Source organism: Nematolebias whitei, chromosome 5 (assembly GCF_014905685.2).
Source record: "Nematolebias whitei isolate Nwh7 chromosome 5, NemWhi1, whole genome shotgun sequence".
Classification (NCBI taxonomy): Eukaryota; Metazoa; Chordata; class Actinopteri; order Cyprinodontiformes; family Rivulidae; genus Nematolebias; species Nematolebias whitei.
This window is the reverse complement of record NC_056502.1, coordinates 38,004,032-38,025,679: the sequence shown is the minus strand read 5'-3', so window position 1 is coordinate 38,025,679 and position 21,648 is coordinate 38,004,032. Positions and strand designations below refer to the sequence as shown.

General features: G+C 40.7%; 1 protein-coding gene across 1 annotated transcript in view; it reads left to right on the top strand.

Annotated features, from left to right (window-relative positions):
* Nucleotides 1-21,648, top strand: part of snap91a (synaptosome associated protein 91a) — a gene marked incomplete at its 5' end in the record, with an annotated part of 50,799 nt that overhangs the window by 25,449 nt on the left and 3,702 nt on the right. The window contains 12 exon segments of the mRNA XM_037676443.1: nucleotides 626-703; nucleotides 2,670-2,915; nucleotides 5,458-5,541; nucleotides 6,229-6,339; nucleotides 7,147-7,218; nucleotides 9,985-10,191; nucleotides 15,814-16,011; nucleotides 16,107-16,125; nucleotides 16,550-16,640; nucleotides 17,506-17,601; nucleotides 17,726-17,848; nucleotides 21,080-21,168. Coding sequence (XP_037532371.1) covers nucleotides 626-703; nucleotides 2,670-2,915; nucleotides 5,458-5,541; nucleotides 6,229-6,339; nucleotides 7,147-7,218; nucleotides 9,985-10,191; nucleotides 15,814-16,011; nucleotides 16,107-16,125; nucleotides 16,550-16,640; nucleotides 17,506-17,601; nucleotides 17,726-17,848; nucleotides 21,080-21,160 — 1,406 coding nt within the window.

The following is a 21,648-nucleotide window of genomic DNA, read 5'->3' as shown; positions in this document are numbered from 1 at the left end:
ATATATATATATATATATATATATATATATATATATATATATATATATATATATAACTGTAACTCAGCCAAATATAAAGTTATACACATTTTTCATGCTTGTTTTGGGATGTACCCTCTTATTTGTCTCCAACTCCATTAGCATTTTTGTCTAATGACTTACTAATGGTTTTATAAAGGTGCCAAGATGTTGGGTGGTTAGCTTCGTTACTAATGAAAAGAGTTGTTTGTCAAAGAGAGACTGATTTTTTTCATCCCCTAACTAGACATTCTCCTCTTGTCACAAACAACTTGTGACAATTTGCTTCATTTCACAAACCTGCACAAGATGTGCTCTCACTGAATGCAGCTTTATGCAGCCCCCTCCAAAAATCAAAAATAAAAACAAACTCGTCGTGTAACTTATGACCAATTAGATCACTCACTGCTCGGACCGGGCTGGGCTGCATATTTCTTGTATTCTTTGCTTTTTCCTGATGCTGACCTGTCATTTCTGTTTCCTGTCCATTTCATCTGTTGGCCCATTTTCTGTTCTTTACATCCATGTGTGTGTGTGTGTGTGTGTGTGTGTGTGGTGGCCTGGTTGTTTCTTTGTGGCACTTTCATTGGCGTCTGCAATACCCTAGATGCGTTTGCACCCTCCCCAGGAGATGGTCCTGCCGCTGTGGTCACGGGTCCTGCTGCTGATGCGTTTGGTGGTTCTGGTGGGTGGTTTTTATTTCCTGAGTGTGTGAAAACATGAGAAGAATTTGAGAATTCTTGCTTTTATTATGGTAAAGCAGCTTCTGCTTCAAGAGAGACAGTAGACCAGACATGTGTCCAAGGCCTACTGTCTCACCCCAAATCCTGCTAACACCCCAATCATGAATCCCCTCCTCCTTCATCGTATTGACCCTTTATTCACTAGGGGAATACTCTAGTACAACATACCATGCAGCTTTTAGCTAATTCTCACACAACTGAGTGTTATCTGTTTCCCAGTCACCGCCTTTGACAATAATAGGTGATGAACAAACCAATTATTGCTGATCCTTTTTGTTTTTCTTATACTTTCTGAACTCCATTAGGTTGCTCTCTTTGACCTTCTGTAGTTTTTAAACCAACTATAGCTAGAAAATTTTAAAATAATGATTTGCTGAACATCTTGGTGACAGTGTGCCTGTTACATTTTTTATATTTATTAACAAATTTTGACATTAACTTTATGCTGCCCCCATCCATGATTTCCAGATAAATAACATTATTAATAGTGTTAAAAACAAAATTATCACTGAACTGAATATTGTCGAACCTTTGAGAAATCAAGACAAAATTATGGTGATTTTGGTGAATTCGTTACTTGTCCTGTGTCACTTTCATCAGGCCAAAAGTATGAACTTCTTGGACTTAGCTTTTTGATCTGTTATCCTGAACTGTTTGTCTATCCTGGACTGTGTTTGCAGATGACATTGTGATCTGTGGTGAGAACAGGTGGAAGAGAACTTGGAGAGGTGGAGGTATGCACTTGAAAGAAGAGGAATGAAAGTCAGCCGTAGTAAGACAGAGTCCATGTGTGTGAATGAGAGGGAGGCTGGTGGAACAGTGAGGCTACAAGGAGCAGAGGTCACAAAGGTGCAGGACTTCAAGCACTTGGGGTCCACTGTTCAGGAAAATATGGAGTGTGATAAAGAGGTGAAGAAGAGAGTCCAAGCAGGGTGGAGTGGATGGAGAAAAGTTTCAGGAGTGATTTGTGAAAAAAGGGTGTCAGCAAAGGTCAAAGGAAAAGTTTACAAGACACTGGTGAGACCAGATATGTTGTATGGTCTGGAGACAGAGACATGGACAAAAAGACAGGAGACAGAACTGGAAGTGGCAGAAATGAAGATGTTGAGGTTCTCCTTAGGAGTGACAAGGATGATTAGGAATAAGATCATCAGAAGTACAGCACAGGTTGAACAACTGGGAGATAAAGTTAGAGAGACCAGACTGAGATGGTTTGGACATTTCCAGAGGAGGGACAGTGGGTATATTGGTAGAAGGATGTTGGAAATGCAGCTGCCAGGAAAAAGACAAGGAGGAGATATATGGATGCAGTTAGAGAGGACATGGAGGTAGTTGAAGTGAGGACAGAGGATGCAGAGGACAGAGTGAGATGGAGGAGGATGACTCACTGTGGCGACCCCTGACAAATGACATCTTGCAGTTTACATGCCTGAAATATACCCTCACCAGACACATTTATAAAGCACAACTTGCTTCTACTATGTTGGACCCCCTTTGGTCTTAAGAACTGCCCTCATCCTTGATGGCATTCATTCATCAATAAAGTGGACGGTGAGTGTCTGAGTCAGGTTTAATCTAGTTTGTTTAGCCTTTATAATACATATTTTTTAACACATTTAGCGTTAAGCAACAAGTTACTGAGATGTTACTCCCCACGTCCCACCTCATGTACCACATGTGGTGTGTATGACAAATAAATCTCTCTGAATCTCTAACTGGGTGGGTGCAGCACCGAAGTTAATGATGAATCATGTGTTTCATTCTTTAGAATCATTTGGCTTCATAAAAAATACTTTTCAGTGTTTTTTTTTTTGCCTCAACCACACCTCAATGCCTCCTTTTCCCTCTTTTCTAACAATACACCACCAACCAACCTTTCAACACCACCTCCTGCTACTCCTCCTGAAGACCCATTCGCTACGACAGAGGGAAGTACAGATATTGCTCCAGAGCTGGACCTGTTTGCTATGAGGCCTTCCAACACGGAGGCCAATACCGCCACCACTCCTCCCACCTCTAGCGAGGCGCCGACCACCATCGCTCCCATCGCTGCTCCCTCTGCCCCTGCCCCTCCTTCCACCACTACTACCACAGCCGCCACTGACACCACCACCACAGAGTCTGCAGCCGTCCCGACTCTAGATATCTTTGGTGGTAAAGTCCTCATTCTGCCTCTAACTGCATCCCTGCATTTTGACAATGAACCTGATAACAAAGGTTGTGATTAATCTTTATGTGTTGCTCTTGTTACTAATGATGATGATGATGATAGTAACAATGATGATTACGAGACAAGCCCCTGCATTACAGCTTAATTTTCTACTCTCCATAATTACTCTGCTGCTCGATTAGAGTTTATCAAACATTTTGACTGCCTCTGTAGCAATCAAAAAATCTGAATGGAAACAACAATCCCCAACGTGGTAGTTTTTTTTCCATTTGAGTGCCAACAGTTTAGTATATTTGATCTTAAAAGGGACATGACTATTTTACTATTTTCTAACAGAGGTGGCTCAATTTGTTTTGATTATTGATGAAATACTAACAAACTACCAAAATTTATTGGAAGAAAACAGTTTTCTTCTGCTGTTTGTTAATAGTGTTATTGATACTTTTTAATAGAGAATGCTTTATTGTAGCCTTTGCACTTTAGTTAAAAGGGAATATTGCTCAATCTCAGAATTTATGCTCAAAGTGATTTTCTGTCAGAAGCTTTAGTTTCCTCGTTTACTTCAAAACATTAACAAATGAGATGGTTTGTTCAGTTGAGCTCATATTTGTGAGTGTGACAAAGGCTTTGTTCACTGCACGAGTTCGTATGATCTGAAAATAAGTTGCACAACATGACTTGTTTAACCACAACAAAAGTATAGTTCCATCACTTTTGTCCAGATGAGTTTGGCTTATAATGATGACCCATGAATGATAAATCTTGCTAATTTTGGTCAATCGGTGACATTTTCTCAAAAAACATAGGCACTTTTTGCAAACTTGAACGTTCAATCCTTAATTTTGAGCCACAAATTTCAAGTACCATCAAAATAACCTTTGATGGTAGTATTTTGAATTTAAATCTGTCCCTTCCAAAGAATGAAGAGTTTTACTTTTAAGATTTTAATTTTGTGTTTATTTCAACAAAAGACAAGAAGAAGATGATGGTACATCTGAGAGATCTGCATCTTCCTAACAAAGCAGCTTGCTGCTCCCTCCTAGGGTCGCCAACTGTTCATTAAAATAAGGAATCATTCATTATATGAAAAAATAAAATAAAATAAACATGCATTCCTTATTAGGTTGATAAGAAAAACACTTTGTTCCTTATTCTTAAGAGAAAGTGCAAATGTGCTTATAGATGAATGAAATTTTGTCAAAACCAGAGCTGAAGAGTCATGTTGTTTTTCAGCTGTGGGAGATATTAATTCAACACAAAACTATAGCCTACTTTGATTAAGTGGTTAAGTAGCTATGTAGTTTGTTGTTTAAGCTGCTTATTGTCTTTATATTTGAACAACTTTTCAAGTGACAGCAGAATTTGAACACAGACTTCGATCTTCTATGAATAAAGCCGAGTGTACTGAATGACTTCAGCTAGAATTTGTGGAAGAAGTTGAAACTGAGGTAAAGCTAAAAGAAACACTAACTAGATGTATAAAGTTACAAAATGTTAGCTAAAAGGAGCAAAAAAGCTAGGTAAAAGTATGGAGTCTTGCTAATAAAAGGCTGGCTGAAAGTAGAAAAACTAGTTTAAAGTATCACAAGGCTAGTGAAAAGCTTTATGTAGCAACATGCTGGCTAATAGCTTAAAGTTTCAAAAGGCTATAGCTAAAAGGAGCAAGACATTAGGTAAAATATAAATGTGGGAAATGGCAAGCCAAAATCTAGTTAACAGCTAAATGTATCGAGAGGCTAGCGGCTAGCTAGGAGCTAAACGTAACAAAAAGGATAGCTAAAAGTAATAAAAATCTAGCTATAAGCTAAATGGAACAAAATGCTAGCTAACTAAATCTATTAAAAGGCTACCTAACAGCTAAAAATAGCAAAAGGCTAGTTGAAATGAACAAAATGGTAGCTCCTGTCCAGTCAGTATTTCTTATTCAGTTTCTGAAAACTGGCAACCCTAGTTCCTCCACAGGATTACTAATTCCTCAACTTTTTATTTTGCCACTTTAGACAGATCAGCTGAATGTTAATTTATCCAGTACTAATTGAATTAGGACAAAATACATGTTTAAAAAAATTAAATTTCCCTGACTAACTGAATTCACGATAAACTAAAATAAACTAACACCAAGAACAACATGGCAACAATAAAGAAGTCACACAGCTGTGTGTGTGTTTGTTTGTGAAAAAAGGCAGCATCAGTTTTTGAGGTAAATTCATAAATATTATCTTGGCTAACTTTGAAACATTTCAGACAGAACTTTAAAAGCACAAGAAGACCCACGTCTTCATCTACGAAGCAACAATTTGACAGACGAAAAACAGAAATGAGTAAAAGTGGTTCATATCAAAGTAATATTCCCCTTTAACTTTGCACTGTCTCCTTTTGCATTGCACTGAAGAGTTACACAGCTGCTTATACATTTATTATTTAAACAAAATGCTCTTTTTCTTCATCCCTTCTCTTAACTCATCCTTCTGAATGCGCCAGACTTGAAATCTGAATGTCCATGTGGTTGTCTGTCCTTGTTCTTAGATATGTTTGATTCTATGCCTGAGCAAAGCCCCACCACAGAATCCAAAGCTGCTACCACTCCTAGCGTAGACCTTTTTGGTGCAGGTACAAGAGTTGATATCCATTTCTCTGTGTGTGGAGCCTCTCCGTCTCCTCTGGTTTCTAAATGTCCACTCTTGTGTCAACTGTTTTTCCGTACTCGTCCTGGTTTGTCCCCCCCACCCATAGTGGTATGAGAAATGTGCATGCAACCCACTCGTCAAGCACCGGATTGTTGTTGTGGCTTCCTTTGTTGTGTTTCGATCTGCCACGCTAACGTTTTTCTTTGCTCCTTAATCTCCATGGTTTTCTTCTTTCTCGTATCCTGCCTCTTTGCTTGCGCTGGTAAATTAGACCTTCCTGCTGTTTCACGCGGGCCCTCTCCGTTGCCCGAGCCGGCTCTGGCTGGAGACATTGTGACGGGTGAGTTTTGCTGCTTTATATTTACTGCATCACTGTTTTCCACTCCTTCCTCTATGAGGCGTGCAACCCGACAAGTTCTATTTATTATTTGGCATGGCACTGATGTCTGTATGCACATGCAGACCTCTACTTCCACGTGGTGCACGCTGCAAGGAGGTGGATACACAGTCATGATGCAGGAATGCTTGCTTTCTCCTCCTGCTTGCATGAGTCCCTCAACCTTTATACACAAGCGGAATAACCCAACATACATATCTTCCAAGAATTTAAATTGGAATAGGAAAGTAATTATTTAGGTGTAATGTCCTTTTGTTTTTCTCTCTGGTTCAGATACGTTTTCATCTCCTGCTCCCACTTCTGCCCCAGCTTCTCCTCCAGCACCAGAGGCCTCGTCTCCACCAGAGCCAGAACCAAAACCAAAGCCAGTCATCGACCTGCTGGGTACTGTACAACCAAACAAACGCACAAGAGAAGCTTAGTTATTATGTTCTCTTACAATAAGATTCTGGTGACCCATTCAATAACAATAGGAATTTATCAAGTCAAATATAGTACAAAAGCATTCTACCTGTCTCCGTTTTACATTCGCCTGTCGAAGGCACGTGTGTTATATGGTACAGTCTCTGTCCATGCGTCCGTAAATTCTGATCTGCTCAAGATATTTTAACAAAGCTTCACACACTTACGCTTCATCACTAGGCAGAGTGTCTTGTGCACTTGACATCGCCCCAGCTTCAAGGTCAAGATCACAAGCCAAGGTCAAATTTGAAATAGGGTTTGTTGTATGGCCCATAACTTCCGATCCGCTCAAGATAGTTTAATAAAACTCGACACAAATTTGTACCACTACTACATGGCATGCTGTGAATTCTTTTCATCTTGCCAGCTCTAAGAGCAATGTCACAAATCAAGGTCAAAGGTTATACAAGGTCTTTGCTTGTCTTGGCCAATGCTATAGATTGCTGTATTGCTGTATAGCAGTTTGCAGAGGGGCGTATAATGTGCCGTATGGATACTCTTGTATCCTACAACTCCTAGTTTATGTGTTTGTGTGTTTACATATACAGCACATTGTATAATTTACTATTCGTACACTATTCATAGTACCATCAGGTCTTTTGTCACCACACTTCAACAGAAGTACTGTTAGCATAACCTCTATCAAGCTTCAAGTATGTGGTCCAGGACTGACCTCTCATGCCTTCTTGTCCTTCATGCTATCTTGTGGAAAACCGGATGATCTGGTAGACTCCTTCAGTGGCCCTGTGCAGACGACTCAGACTTCTGCTCCTGGGGGGCCAGGAGACGACCTTCTGGGAGGTTAGACTCCACTCACTCTCATGTTTCATGAAAACCATTATTAAATTTAAAAACTGGGTCCCCTAAAAAGTTTAAAGTAGTAGTCAATAAAATGTTTATGCTGATTTAAAAAATATGCATTATTCAATTTTGTGACACAAAGTTGGCACGTGTGATTACATGAAGTGCACTGCAGTTCTAAAGAGGCTCATTTGGAAAAGCCTGCACCGTGCACCCTCCTGTCAACGTTCTGCCTGTAGCTTGGCCTCCTCTTTTTATTTGTTCTTTAATAGTTGATGAGTTTGAATCACAGTTTTACATTAGCTGCTCAGAAACGCTACGCACGCTTAAGATTTTCATCATTACGTTTTTTTACAGCATTCTGTTTACATTTATTAAACAGTTTGTGCGCACGCATTGCAAACAGTGGCTGTGGAAAATGTTTTATTTTTTAAAATGTGTGATGGGTCAAATGTTTTGAAGTGGAAATCTGTGGAAAGGTTATGATTCATATCTTACCTGTTGTAAATATCTCTTTGATCGACCTAAGTTTGGAGAAAAGCAGGTTAGATCTGACAGATTCACGTGCTAAGAGCTAGTCCATGGGGGACCAAGACCAAAGTTGAATGCTCTCACTTAAAAAGAAGATCCAATTAAAAAAAGGTTTAAAGTGTATCATGTAAACACTACTTTCTGAACCTGAAATACAAGTTTATGAGCTACTCCAGTCTCACAGAATGGTTAGTGTTATTACCTGGGAGTTGGAAGGTTTTCAAGTGGCATAAATGTGTTGTTCTGCCTGTATAAATGGTGGATAGGCTTTCTGTTCTTAATTGCTTAAAGGTTTCCATCCATCCATTATCTTTTACCCGCTTCTTCCTTTTCGGGTCACGGGGGTCACTGGCGCTAGAGCTGTCATTTCTAACCCGAGCCCGAAGCCCGGTCCAGGCCATAATAATGTGTTTAATGTGCGGGCCAGGCTGGTCTCGGGCTTTGATGAGGTTTTACGAATCATACAGCAGAAATAAAACTAAATAAGAATGCACAATATAAAATTGTGTTAATCTACTTGTTGAGGAGGAGGCAGGTCCGACCGGCCGGGTTAAAGAGGTAAAAAACCAGTTCAGTTAAACTTCAGATGGATTTGCTGATCACCGGCCGTGCGCGTCTCCACACCTGCTGTCATCTACATTGAAGGAAGTAGCAGCATCTACAAAAGCTGAAGCGAGCAGCACGTTCATTTAAAATAACCTTGTTCTATATTTTTCCAAATAATTTTGCTCTAAAAATATTTTTGTTCATCTGTATAATAGTCTCTCTTTAGAGTTGATTTTTTAGTCTGTTCATTTCGTATGTTTATATCCATTTGGTGAAACAAGAAATCTTGCATCTTCCTTTCTTGGAAATATGTTTTTAAAATATCATGCCAAACTGATTTGCTTACAAAAACAGTTAAAGCTTAACAACAAAAACAAAAGTCAGGTTATTTTTTTTTTTCGGGTTCGGGCCTGTAATTACGGTTAATCTGTCGGTTTTGGATCGGGCTCGGAAAATATAACACGGGTTCGGGCCGGGACGGAATTTTTAGGCCCAAATGCAACTAACTGGAGCTCATATCCACCAGTCACTGTGCGAGAGGCGGGGGACACCCTGGACAGGTCTTCTGTCCATCACAGGGACACATAGAGACAAATGAGACAAACAACCATTCACTCTCTCACTCACACCTAGAGACAATTTAGAGTTACCAATCAGCCTAACATGCATGTTTTTGGTCTGAGGGAGGAAACTGGAGCACCCGGAGAAAACCCACACATGCACAGAGAGAACATGCAAACTCAACCCTGAATGATCCCTCGGCCAGAATTAAATCCGACAACCTTCTTGCTGAGAGGTGGCAGCTCTACCAACTGCAACACCGTGCCGCCCTGTTTAAAAGTTTAGTTTCCTCAAATTATTTTTTAGGGGACAATCTCAGTTTTCCAAAATTATGGGATTTTATGAACGTGACTTAGGCTTTCCATCATAAACACCGTAGCTGCGGCAGCAGCTAGCTGTAACACTTCCAATACAACCTGGTGCACTTCCTGCTACAATATCATACAATCTTTGCCAGAATCCTTAATGTGAAACTGATGGTGGGTAAAATGCTGGTATACATTCTCAGCCATGTAGTTCATGATGAAAAAAAGTAGAAACAAAACAAAAAAAATTGACCTCTGTTAGTCAGTTGAAGACATTTTATTTGGTTTTATAATTTTCTTTTTAAATGGTAGGTTAAGGCTTGTAAAATAGCATTTGCATAAACCTCTATACAAATTAGAGATTGAACTGTTTTAGGAGAGAAGTCTATTTGGTCTTGGCCTCACTCCGACTGACTATTAGCCTCTTGTTACAGTCAAGACAAAATTATTTCTCTTCAAACTGTGGTAATTCAAACAGGTAAAATATTATTTGTTCAAAAAACTTTCCATTTAACTAAGAACACTTAGTTGTTTCCACGACTGTGGGCTTTGTTTGCAAGAACAAAAACTACAACAATGTCTGCTGAAAGTAGTGCGGTAGATGATTAAGTTATAAAATATAATTGTTACTGTCCTGTATTAGTTGAGACATTTCCTCAGCTTCTCATCTTTTGAATATCTACCTGCTCCTGTCCCTTCATCTCTCTGTTGGTACTATTTCAAACTTTTTTTTAAATAATAAGATCCAGTGATGTAACAGCATGCCATTAAGTGTGTCAGCCCTTCAGCCTATAGTTTGAGCTGTGGGTGTGATGTCCCTCAGGCCTGATCTCCCCCACGCTTGCTCCCAGCGCTGCCCCGGCCCTGGCTCCGGCCTTGGCTCCGATGCAGAACAACCTCCTGGAGACGGGTTTTGATGCTTTGGGCTCCATTTCAACACCACCGGCCTCTGCGGTTCCTGGAGCTCCAGCTTCAGCAGCAGAACCTGCATCCTCCACACCAGCACCCTCTGGTGGCTTTGATGCCTCGAGTAAGTAGCTCTTCAGTTTGTTTTATGGAAGAAGTCTTTTACTTCATGCTGCTCTGTGAAATGTAAAAACAAAAATAAACATGTTTTGCCCATAAATCTTCATCTTGATGCACTTTGATCTGATCTGCTTTATTTAAACCCAGCTATCTGTGCAGCAGACCTACGTAATCTTTTTTTTTTTGCAGACAGCTTAACTTGTGCATGACTGAGGCACCAAGACACTGCTGTCACTGGTCTCCTGACGTTAAACTGTTCTTTCTGCTGACTGCGTCTCTCCTCGGCACTACTGCCTTTGTTGCACTGATTCTTTCTCTTCAAGCACTTTCACAAATGCTGTGCTTTCCTTTCTTTCTCTCTTCCCTCCCCTCGGCTGTCCACCTTATCTCTTCTCACCTTTTGCCACCATCTTCCTCCCCCTCTCATCCACGCCCCTTCCTCTCTGCTGGGCCATTGCTTGCTTCTTCTAATCTGTAAATGGTGAGTTTGACTCTGCAGGCATTGTAGCATGTGCAGTTTGGATGGCTTCCCCTCTTTATGTGTTTTAAGGACTCTTCAGCTTTGCATGCAGCAAAACACTGATGTTGCATGAAACAAGATATTTTACTGTTTTTTTTTTGTTTGTTTGTTTTTTTGCCCATAACCTTTTAAACAGGAGCTACATGCCATCAATGCCTGTTGTAACACGTTCAGATCTAAATTTGTCCAGTAGTTTTTGCAAACTACAGGTTCAAGCTATATAATTTTAGTAGCCAATACTTGGGTTTAGCACATGCTAATGTACCAAAAAGCCTTTAAAATAAAAATGATAATTTATGCTCATCGTTGCACCAAGTATGTAAGAAGTGACATGAGGTGACTGAGAAGGACCTGATGGATTTGACAAAAAATCCTAACGAAGAATTTCATACACATTGACAACAAATGTTAGGCACACAAACAGAGTCATAAAAATCAAATGTAACTGCATGTATTGAAAGAAAATGTGACTGTAACAGCAATTAATTTGAGTTGCCAGCACTGGCACACTGCTGGTCCCGTCTCAGTAGGGTGTGGCACCCCCTCAGGTCTTATAAGAGCAGGAGAGCGATACAGAACTCTGTTGTCCAGCCTCTGTATCTTCTCCTGCGGTAAGTCAGCCCACAGCTGTTGGAACTGGTCCTTTAAATCTGACTGAGTGCTGCTGGGTCGAAGATGATGTCTGAGCTGATTCCACATATGTTTGACTGGGGATAAATCAGGGACACTGGCTGATCAAAGGAAAACGTCAACATGATGAAGGCGGACCATAGATACATGCTAGTTGTGGAAGACTGTACCACCGTGCTGAGGGGTAAGACGTGAAGATGTTATTGACATAGCTTTGTGGCATCAGGGTCCCCCAAATCACCACAGGTGACATGAAGTCAGCTAAAACAACAATGCCAGGAGTAACACTGGTGTGTCTCTCTACAACATTAGCAGGATTGGTCCTCTCCCGTCCTCCTGCCATGCATGCAATTCTCATCCATGGCAATGTTAAACCAAGATTAATCACTGAACTCATCATCAATCCAGGTCTTATGGTTATATCACCTCTTCAAATGCAGCCATATTTGCTCAGGTGTTGAGCATCAGTCTCCAGGTGGGATTGTGAAGCTGTAGTCTGGCTTCAGGTGTTGAGACACGATGCAGGATGACATGGGGAGTTGTAAGAAGTGCAGTACCTGGATCTGTATGGAAGGTGCAGATTCACAGGAGTTCCCTAATTATTGGCACATTATACAACAATCCTAACTGTGGTCTGTCTTGGGTAACTGGAATTGTCACAAAATATGTGGGTCTACTCATGTACCCATTGGGTGGAACTTTAGGCTCCAGTGACATTTGTATGCCCCACATGCAAAGCGTTTTCACAATAATTCAATTGAGTTTATTTACAGTGTATAGCACCAAGTCACAACAGAAGTCATCTCAGAACACTGAACAGAAACATTCATATATAAAAATAATAATTTAACACTATTTATCTGAGGAGCAGACTGCTTTGAATTTAACTCCATCACAGAACTCTCATCTTGAGCAAACATGAAGGCGACAGTGGAAAGGAAAAACTCCCTCATGAGGAAGAAACATTTAGTAGAACCAGGTTCAGGACAAGAGGCCATCTGCTTCGACCAGCTGGGTTTGAAAGGAAGAGCAAGGAAGAACAGATACACAATGGCAGGTCAAAAATCACATTAAGATAGAAATAATTTCAAATGAAAACTATTAAATTTTAACAATTCATTTAAGGAAATTAGGTAAATTTGTCGGCAGCACGGTGGTGCAACTGGTAGAGCTGCTGCCTCTCAGCGAGCAGGTCCCTGGTTCAAACTCCGGTCCAGGGGCCTTTCTGGGTGGAGTTTGCATGTTCTCTCCGTGCATGCGTGGGTTTTCTCCGGGTACTCCGGTTTCCTCCCACAGACCAAAAACATGCATGTTAGGCTGATTGATAACTCTAAATTGTCCCTAGGTGTGAATGAGAGAGTGAATGGTTGTTTGTCTTGTTTGTCTCTATGTGTCCCTGTGATGGACTTGCGACCTGTCCAGGGTGTACCCCGCCCCTCGCACAGTGATTGCTGGATATGGGCACCAGCGACCCCCGTGACCCAAAATGGAATAAGCGGGTAAAGATAATGGATGGATGGATGGAGGTAAATTTGTCCTCTAGTAGTATAAGCTTAAGGCAGCACAACAAGCCAACCCTAACTATAGGATTTATCTAAAAGGAAAGTCTTAAGCCCAGTCTTAAAACTGGACAATGTGTCAGCCTCACGGACAGAAACTGGAAGTTTGTTCCACAAGAGAGGAGCCTGATAACTGAAAGATCTTCCTCCCATTCAGCTTTTGGAAACTCTAGGAACCGCAAGTAAACCTGCAGTCTGAGAGCGAAGTGCTCTGTTAGGAAAATATGGAACAATAAGATCTCAACTATAAAATGGAGCTAGGTCGTTGAGAGCTTTGTAGGTTAGAAGTAAGATTTTGAATTCAATTCTGGATTTGACAGGGAGCCAATGGAGAGAAACTAAAACTGGAGAAATATGATCCCCCCCACTAACTCCAGTTAAGACTCTGGCAGCAGCATTTTGGATCAACTGAATATTTTCTAAAGAAGCATTTGGACATGCAGATAAACCATTGCAATCCAGTCTAGACGTGACAAATGCATGGACCAGTTTTTCTGCATCATTTTTAGACAAGATGTTTCTAATTTTAATGATATTATGCAGGTGGAATAAGGAGGTTCTAGTAACATTTTTAATGTGGGGGATAAAAGACATGTCTTGATCAAAAATAACACCAAGATTTTTAACATTAGAGCTGGAGGCCAGATTAGTGCCATCCAAGGAGGGAGAAAGACTGAAAATTTTGTTTCCAAGATTTTCTGCAATAACACCAATATCAATAGCTCAGTAACGCCACCCAGCTTCAAGCAAACCCACATTATGACTCCTATTGAAGTCCTTCAAAAGCTGGTAATGCTGTTTAACAGGTCACAAAGGCATCCTCTGTGTCTGGTGGTGTTTGTTAGCCATTTTGGCTGGCTTTTGGATTATACAGCAACTGCCTGATGACACCAGGGCTTCTCTTGTGATGCTACTATAGGATGACATTTTTTCAGGAGTTCTGCGGGTCACGGGATTCCCGCAGGATTCTGGCAGGACAGGAGTCAACTTTAATATAACTCACAGGATTGGGATGGGACAGGACAAAAAGTTAACAGGACCAGACAGGAGTGGGAACCAACCAATAGGACAAAGAAAAAAACTTTGGACAGGCGCCACTATTTTGTACTTTTCTTTCAATAAACCTTCACTCTGGAACACCAGACCTGCAATGATCCAGTCTGTAAATGATGCTCTGAAGTCTGGTAAGCTGCACGACATCCTGCTTCACCAAAACAAGCTCGTTACCTCAACTACATAGATTGTGAACTTCTTGAGGATGTCGTCCAATGTATAATAATGCCTTTAAGCATTTTTATTTGTTGAGTTTTCTTGCTTGGTACTTTAAAAAAAAAAAATTCTTTAAACAATTTAAAACATGACAGTAATGGCACAGTTTAAAGGAAACATTTGCACAATGCATTTGTAAAATGTAACTTTATATGTTATGTCTGGGTTCATGGTGTGACCCATGTACTGTTGTTTTTTTATTTTTTGATTTACTGTAACTGACCTCCAAAAGAGCTAGAAACAGGGACTCAGCAGCTGATCCTCTGTAGAAAAACTATAGGAACCATCCATCCATCCATCCATCCATTTTCTTTACCCGTTTGTTCCATTTTGGGTCACGGGGGTCGCTGGTGCCCATGTCCAGCAATCACTGTGCGAGGGGCGGGGTACACCCTGGACGGGTCGCAAGTCCATCACAGGGACACATAGAGACAAACGAGACAAACAACCATTCACTCTCTCATTCACACCTAGAGACAATTTAGAGTTACCAATCAGTCTAACATGCATGTTTTTGGTCTGTGGGAGGAAACCGGAGTACCCGGAGAAAACCCACGCATGCACGGAGAGAACATGCAAACTCCACCCAGAAAGGCCCCTGGACCGGGGTTTGAACCAGGGACCTGCTCGCTGAGAGGCAGCAGCTCTACCAGTTGCTGCCCCTATAGGAACCACACACATCATATTTTCATATTAAGAAACAGATCCAGATGACATGATTTAACCATTTTGTTGTTATCTACCTGGATTATTGAGCTTACAAACCTTTTTTTTATAGGGACTACAGACCAAATATTATTTGTTTTGTGCCCTTTAGTGAAGGTTTTTTTTTTTGGGTTAAGGTAATAAATGTCTCTCTCTCACCACAGATGAACTGTTCCTGTTGACAAATATTTTGAAATAAAACTGCAGAACACAAAGTAATATATAAAGGAATGAGTAGAAGATTAAATCAAATTCAATGTATTTCCTAAAGACTAAATGGAAGAGAAAAAAACAGGAGCGGTTTAGAAGTGGGAATGATTCGGACTGGGAGCAGGATGGGAGCAGGAGTCATGTTACCAGGAGTGGGACAGGACAGGAGTTTTTTTTTTTTTTTTTAACTCTGGACCAGGATTGGGACAGGACAGTATTTTTTCTGTGGGGCCAGGACAGGACAGGAGTGAAAATTCACTCCCGTGTCATCCTCTAGATGCTACTATAAACACACTCTGGTTCTAGATGTGTCATCTCTTTACTTAGGTTGGGACCAACTTCCTTATAAAGGCAACATGAAGCATTATTATTATTTAAACACTGCTGGTGTAGATGATTAAAAATGAAACCTTCTGTCAGTTTGGCCTTGATGACACCCAGCTCATTATCTCTGTTCATGTGTGTCCACCATGTTAAACCTGAACTTGGGGGCAGCTGGCCACGTGAGTTGCTATAAATGTGTGCCTTTGAAAGCTCAGTCATATTTACAGTCCAATCTGACATTGCAGATTCCATCTGCACAGCTGACTGCTGCCACAGCTGGAATCCCCCCCCCTCCCCCACACACACCACCACCATACCGCCTGCGTTCACATCTGCCCTCTGCCTGTGTTAGCTGGATTAGTCAGTGCAAAGTTTGTAATCAGGTTTTGATGTTTTTTCCCCCCTCCAGTGTTTGATGGATTAGGCGACTTGCTGATGCCCGCTGTAACGCCTCAGAGCACCGGGGGCAGCACATCTGGAAGCACAGCTGGCAGCATGGGAACTCCAGTCGCAACTGGAGGGATATCACTCATCCCCCCCGCCACTCCGCCTCCCACCAAAACCATCGGGGGAGATCTGGACTCGTCCCTGGCCAATCTGGTTGGAGGTACACTGCAGCTTCTTGAACAACTCAAATCTTGTTCTTTTTAAAATCACAGACGTCAGAATTAATTAGATTTGTTTTTCTTTTATCTGTTCCAGATCTGGGAATGAAGAAAAAGTAAGTGATAAAAGTGTGAAAGCTGTGAGGCTCATGTGTATGTGCTGTTGGTCAGACTACATATTGGCTTTTATAATAAGATTAGCAAATAGATATAATAAGGCAGAGCTGTTAGTCTGTAAAAATATTAATTTAGGACAATTTTAGGAGTTTACTTTCTGTTTATGTCCCAAATATTGAATATTATTTTATTTTTGAGTTAGTTAAACCCTTGGCCAACAGATAAAGTAGATTTTGGCTGATTTACAGTGTATATATTCCACGTTTCCCACAGGAGTAAAGATGGAAAATATTTTTACCAATATGCTCATAAATATGAAAAAGAAACATTGAAAATAACTGTGTTTGGAAATTACATGAGGGATTGATGTGAAGCTCACTTGCACATAACCTAATATGCACTCTGCTTTTTGATCTCTTTTAGGGACCCACTCAGTGAGAAGAAGCTGACAGGAGGAGCCAACTGGACCCCACAGGTGGCCCCTACAAGCTGGGGCACTCCTGGAGCCACCATGGTGAGAACTGCAAGGACAGCTTCAAAATAAAAGACTCAAACTATCAATCTTTAGACATCACAAACATTCAGGACACAAGTTGTATATTTTGTTGGCCCCATACCGTAATTTCCAGACAATTGAGTGCACCTGAATTTAAGAGGCACCCATTAAATAAGTTAAATAAATTGTACATATATAGGCCACACTTGTCTATAAGCTATGGGTGTCCACATTGTAACATGAGATATTTACACAGAAAGATTTTTTAAAACTTTTAATTAAATATGTACCAGTAACATACACAAATACATACAGGAAATGTTTTTGTTTCTGAACAGTGCTTGTAACACGGCTGCTTTAAAAAAAGTAAATACAGTAGCCTACTAGGAAGTCATTGATTGTTTTCTTCATCTCAAATGCGCTGCGCCCTTGAGCTTATGCTTTCGAGTGGCTGCAAATATTTTGTTGGGGGCACAATGGGTGAGGGAGGATAGACAGGAATTGGTCCACTCCCTGTTCTTTCCTCCCTTCCACTGGTTTCATTGGTCCACCATGACCTGTTTGGTAATTTCACTGGTCAGATTTTTTTTTTACCTTTATTTATACAGGTAGCCTCATTGGGTCATGAGGACCCACCCATGAAGAGACGTAGCTATGTGAGGACCTGGGTGTGATGAGGCTAAATGTTTTGATAGCATGAAGTTTGTTAGCTTGTCAAAAAAAAATAAAAAATCCATTAATGAGCCGCAGCATTGTATAAGCCGCTGTGTTCAAAGTGTGTGAAAAAAGTAGCGGCTTATAGTCTGGAAATTATGGTAATGATAATGTCAAAGTTTGTTTTAGAATTATTCTGGTAATGAGTGACATCTGTTTGTGTTTTTAGGCCCCTGCAGCCCCTGGAGCCCCTGGAGCTCCAGGACCAGCTCCGCCCAGCGCAGCTTTGCTTCCACCAATGGGTGCACAGCCTGGCTTCGGCATGGTGAGTTCTCTCTGTATTTATACAATTTATTAACAAAAACAAACTGTTGGTTAGCTTTAATTAAAACTTAAGAAAACAGATAAATCTGTTATTAAAAAATATATACTCATTCGTTCCTTCCCAGCCTCCTGCAGGAGGGCCGGGAGCACCAATGATGCCACCCATGATGGGACAGCCTTTGATGGGGCAGCCAATGATGAGGCCTCCCTTCATTGGGGTGGCTGGAGCTGCTGCACCCGGAGCACCGGTAACACACCACACAACAAAACAACATGCAGGATTGTTTGTCATTCCAACATTTTTCAGTCAGGTCATCTGGGCAAGTTTCTTTTTTTTGTGCTGAAATGTTTCACCTTCCATCCAGAAGGCTTCATCAGTCAAGGAAACACACAACACAAAACTGATTCTTCCCTCACCAGCTTACTCCAAAGTGGAACAAACCAGTTACGTTGGTGCTAAGATGGTGTCTTTGGCATGCCCCCTCCTCCGGTGCTGGCCCTCTCTCTCGTCGACAGTCATGTCAAACTGGGTCAAAAACAAAAAAGTCCATGCTCATTGTTTGTCAGATAAAAAATATATATATATATATAATAGATCCTCTATTATGAATTTAATCTGTTCCAACAGTTCATATAAATATTGAAAATGTACATTTTTAACTTTTTTTTTTTTTTTACATTAAAAGTAATGCAAATAATTTCAGCGCCACCTTGCTCCTGCACAAGAACTTGCACAGCCTTTCCGTAACGGTTGACAATATGGACATTAAAAAAAAAAAACATTAAAATGAAGCAAAATGGCATCACTCATGTCATATTTAAAGTCAGAGAGTACAAATCTGTTTTACGAGACTTAAAAACACTTAAAGGAAGTTTCGGTGCTACAGCTGAAAAAGCTTAAATCTCCCTGTGGACTAAACTGGACCTTGGACCAACTAAAAATAAATGATCATCAGATCTGAAGGATCTGGGGGTCACAAGGCTGCAGAAGCTCAGACAGGTTTAAGGAGCCTGTCCATTTAGGGCCTTATAGGTCAGGAGTTCCCAAACTTTTCCATGCCATGGCCCCCAAACAGCATTAGCTTCTGGCCAAGGCCCCCCTCGCAAATCCACAAACAATGTTAAAAAATATGTAAAGAAACATTAATTTTTAGAATGTTTTAACTTTTATTCACTATATTCAATTAATTATTACAGCTGCTGAGCATAAAAATGTTATTAACTAACATGTTTTAAACACTGTACTTTATTCCCACTGAAAAAAAACAACTTCAATCAATCAATCAATCAATCAATCAATCAATCAATCAATCAATCAATCAATCAATCAATCAATTCAACTTTATTGTCCCTAACATTCAATGAAATGGAGATTTGTCTTTGACGTCTGCTCATAAAAGCAACACAAGTTAAAAATGTCATAAAAAAACTTTAAAAACTTTAAAAAGCTTTATTAACTCAGTTAAAAACATTCAGTTAAACCATTCTAAAATACACAATACATTAAAACATATATGTCAAACTCAAGGCCCGGGGACCAAATGTGGCCCTCGTTGACCTCTGGCCCCAAGATGATATGTGAAACGTAAAATACTTCTATCTCGTTAATTTTTTCAGTAATCTTTGATTATCATGTTGAAGGCACAACAGAGAACATCTAATGAGACCGATCAAACTCTTGTTGAGGAACCTGTGACCAAGAAAATATGTCGGGTTCTGATTGGAGTTAATGTAGTTTCTGGAATTGGCCCTTAGTTTGAAAAATGTTTTAATTTTGGCCCCCTTTTGTAATTGAGTTTGACACCCCTGCATTAAAATATGGAAACATCCCAGCAGACAATGGTTTGTTATGTGAGGCTGTGTTTAAATAGGACCTTGTTAAGTACATTCACCACAGAGGGAACAACTTTTCAACAAACTGTTGACCAGAAGAACAGAACAAAAGAAATCGAACCTCGCTCTCTGTTTATCTGAAAATGACAGATACAGATTGCCCTAGTGGGCAATTTTATTATTATTATTCCTATTTTTTATTTTTGCTTTTTTAAAAAAAAAAATCTTATTCTCTCCAGTGTTCTGGGGGCCCCTAGCGCCCCCTGGTGGCCTCACAGGGGGCCGCAGCCCCCACTTTGTAAAGCACTTATAGGTCATCAAACCTTAGAAGAACCTTTCAGCCATAGAAGAGAAGCCAGCACCGGGGAGAGATGTTCAGGGGTTTTAATTTGTGTTAAAAGACAAGCTGCTGTGTTCTGAACCACAATACAGAGTTATAGCAGTTCAGCTAGGAGGTAATATGAACAACATTATTTTAGATACAAGTCTTTTTTTTTATTTACAACAGATCTAATCTGTTTTTCAAGGGGAAAATAGGAATTATGCATCAGAATCAGCTTTTATTGTCATTGCACTGAAGCACAACGGAATTGCATTTTCATTACAGCCCGTCAAAGAACAACATAAACAACTGACATGGGGAGACAGAGGTGACTAAGGCTGCTGCCTTGGGAGGTGCAGCCTTATTTTCAGATTAGGAAAAAGAAACACGAGGGGGTGGGTAGAGCCATAGTCCTGTTAAGAGGTGTTTGTTTATCAGCCAGCTCAGTTGAGCTCTGACACAGGTCCACGTCATTGGGGAGGGAAGGGGATGAGAAGGGGATCAAAGCATCTTGTTTCCATAACATCCAAGGATAAATTGATAGTCAGCCTTCCAAGGCCAGAGCCTGATTCAGATTTAACATTGTTTTGGGTCAGGCTGAGCTTTTTAATTTCCACATCTGCCTTTAACAGTCTTGGTAGTACATCTCATGGCAACTCCAAACAGCCGTATTGTGATTAATTAAGTCGGGCTTACAACTTCTCCAAGATCTCTTCCTTCCAACCATCTGTGAACACTGTCAGAAGTTCCACAGTCCTGCCTGCTCAGCTCTGATACAGGTCCACAGATAGTTTGCACAGAGTCTGAGTGTTGCCAACCCCAGCACACACATTCCAGACAGCTTAAACAGCTGCTGACATTTACAGATTTGTCATTAATCCAGATTTCCACCATCTCCAAAAAACAGAATCCAGTTATCATAAATTCAGTTATGTTTCCGAGATAAGAGAGCGCTCCGTCACCCTGTCTTCTTGAGAAAATTTGATCAATTGCGTTGAGAGACCAGCTGAACAAATCCATAGTTTACAATTCGGAAGGTATGCAAAAGGAGCTCTGAAAAAGTTCACAAAAACAAAGAGCAAAGCAGGGACATCGCAGAGGAGAGCTAGCAGGAAAAAAAATCTGATCATCAATAACCACCAGCATTCTTCAAACAGCTTGAGGCTGCATGAGAAGCGCTGCATTTTCTTCTGGGTCCCAAAATAATAACTTCAGTTTATTCACGTTGAAATTGAGCAAGTCTATAGATTTGTTCTTATTTAGAGGTTATGCTGTATTTAAAAGCTCTCACTTTATGAAGTCTCCATTCTGCCTGTTTTCTTAGATTTCTCCAGGACCTGCAGGTCAAAGTCCCAAAAAGCCCAAGGACCCTCTGGCAGATCTCAACCTCAAGGACTTCTTATAATGGCCCAGGTTTGTTGAGCCTGCATCGAAGCTGTAAAGTCTAGAGCAGGGCTATCAACTAAATTCATCAGAGGGCCTCAGTTACTGAAAGCCAAGAGCTCAGGGGCCAGACATCCAGCAGTTACTGCTATTAAGTGTTTGTTTTATGGTTTAAAATCTAGTTTTATTTAAAAATTAACCCACTGAAGGGCTGAACTGAGTTTACTTGTGGGTCTGATTTGGGCCCCGGGCCACCAGTCACTAGACTCTAATGGTTTAAAACTTGAATTCTGGGACATCCGTCCATCTGATTTTTATCACCTGCTCCTTCCAGTTTAGCTTCATGGGGAGGTTGTGGCATTTTACAGGGGTCACAAGGTCAGATGGCAAGATAAAACCTGAGACTGTGATAGTTTAGACCAGGGCTATTCAACTGGCGGCCCGCGGGCCACTTCAGGCCCGTGGGTGACTTCAGTCTGGTCCACCAATGAATACATAAAAATAACACAT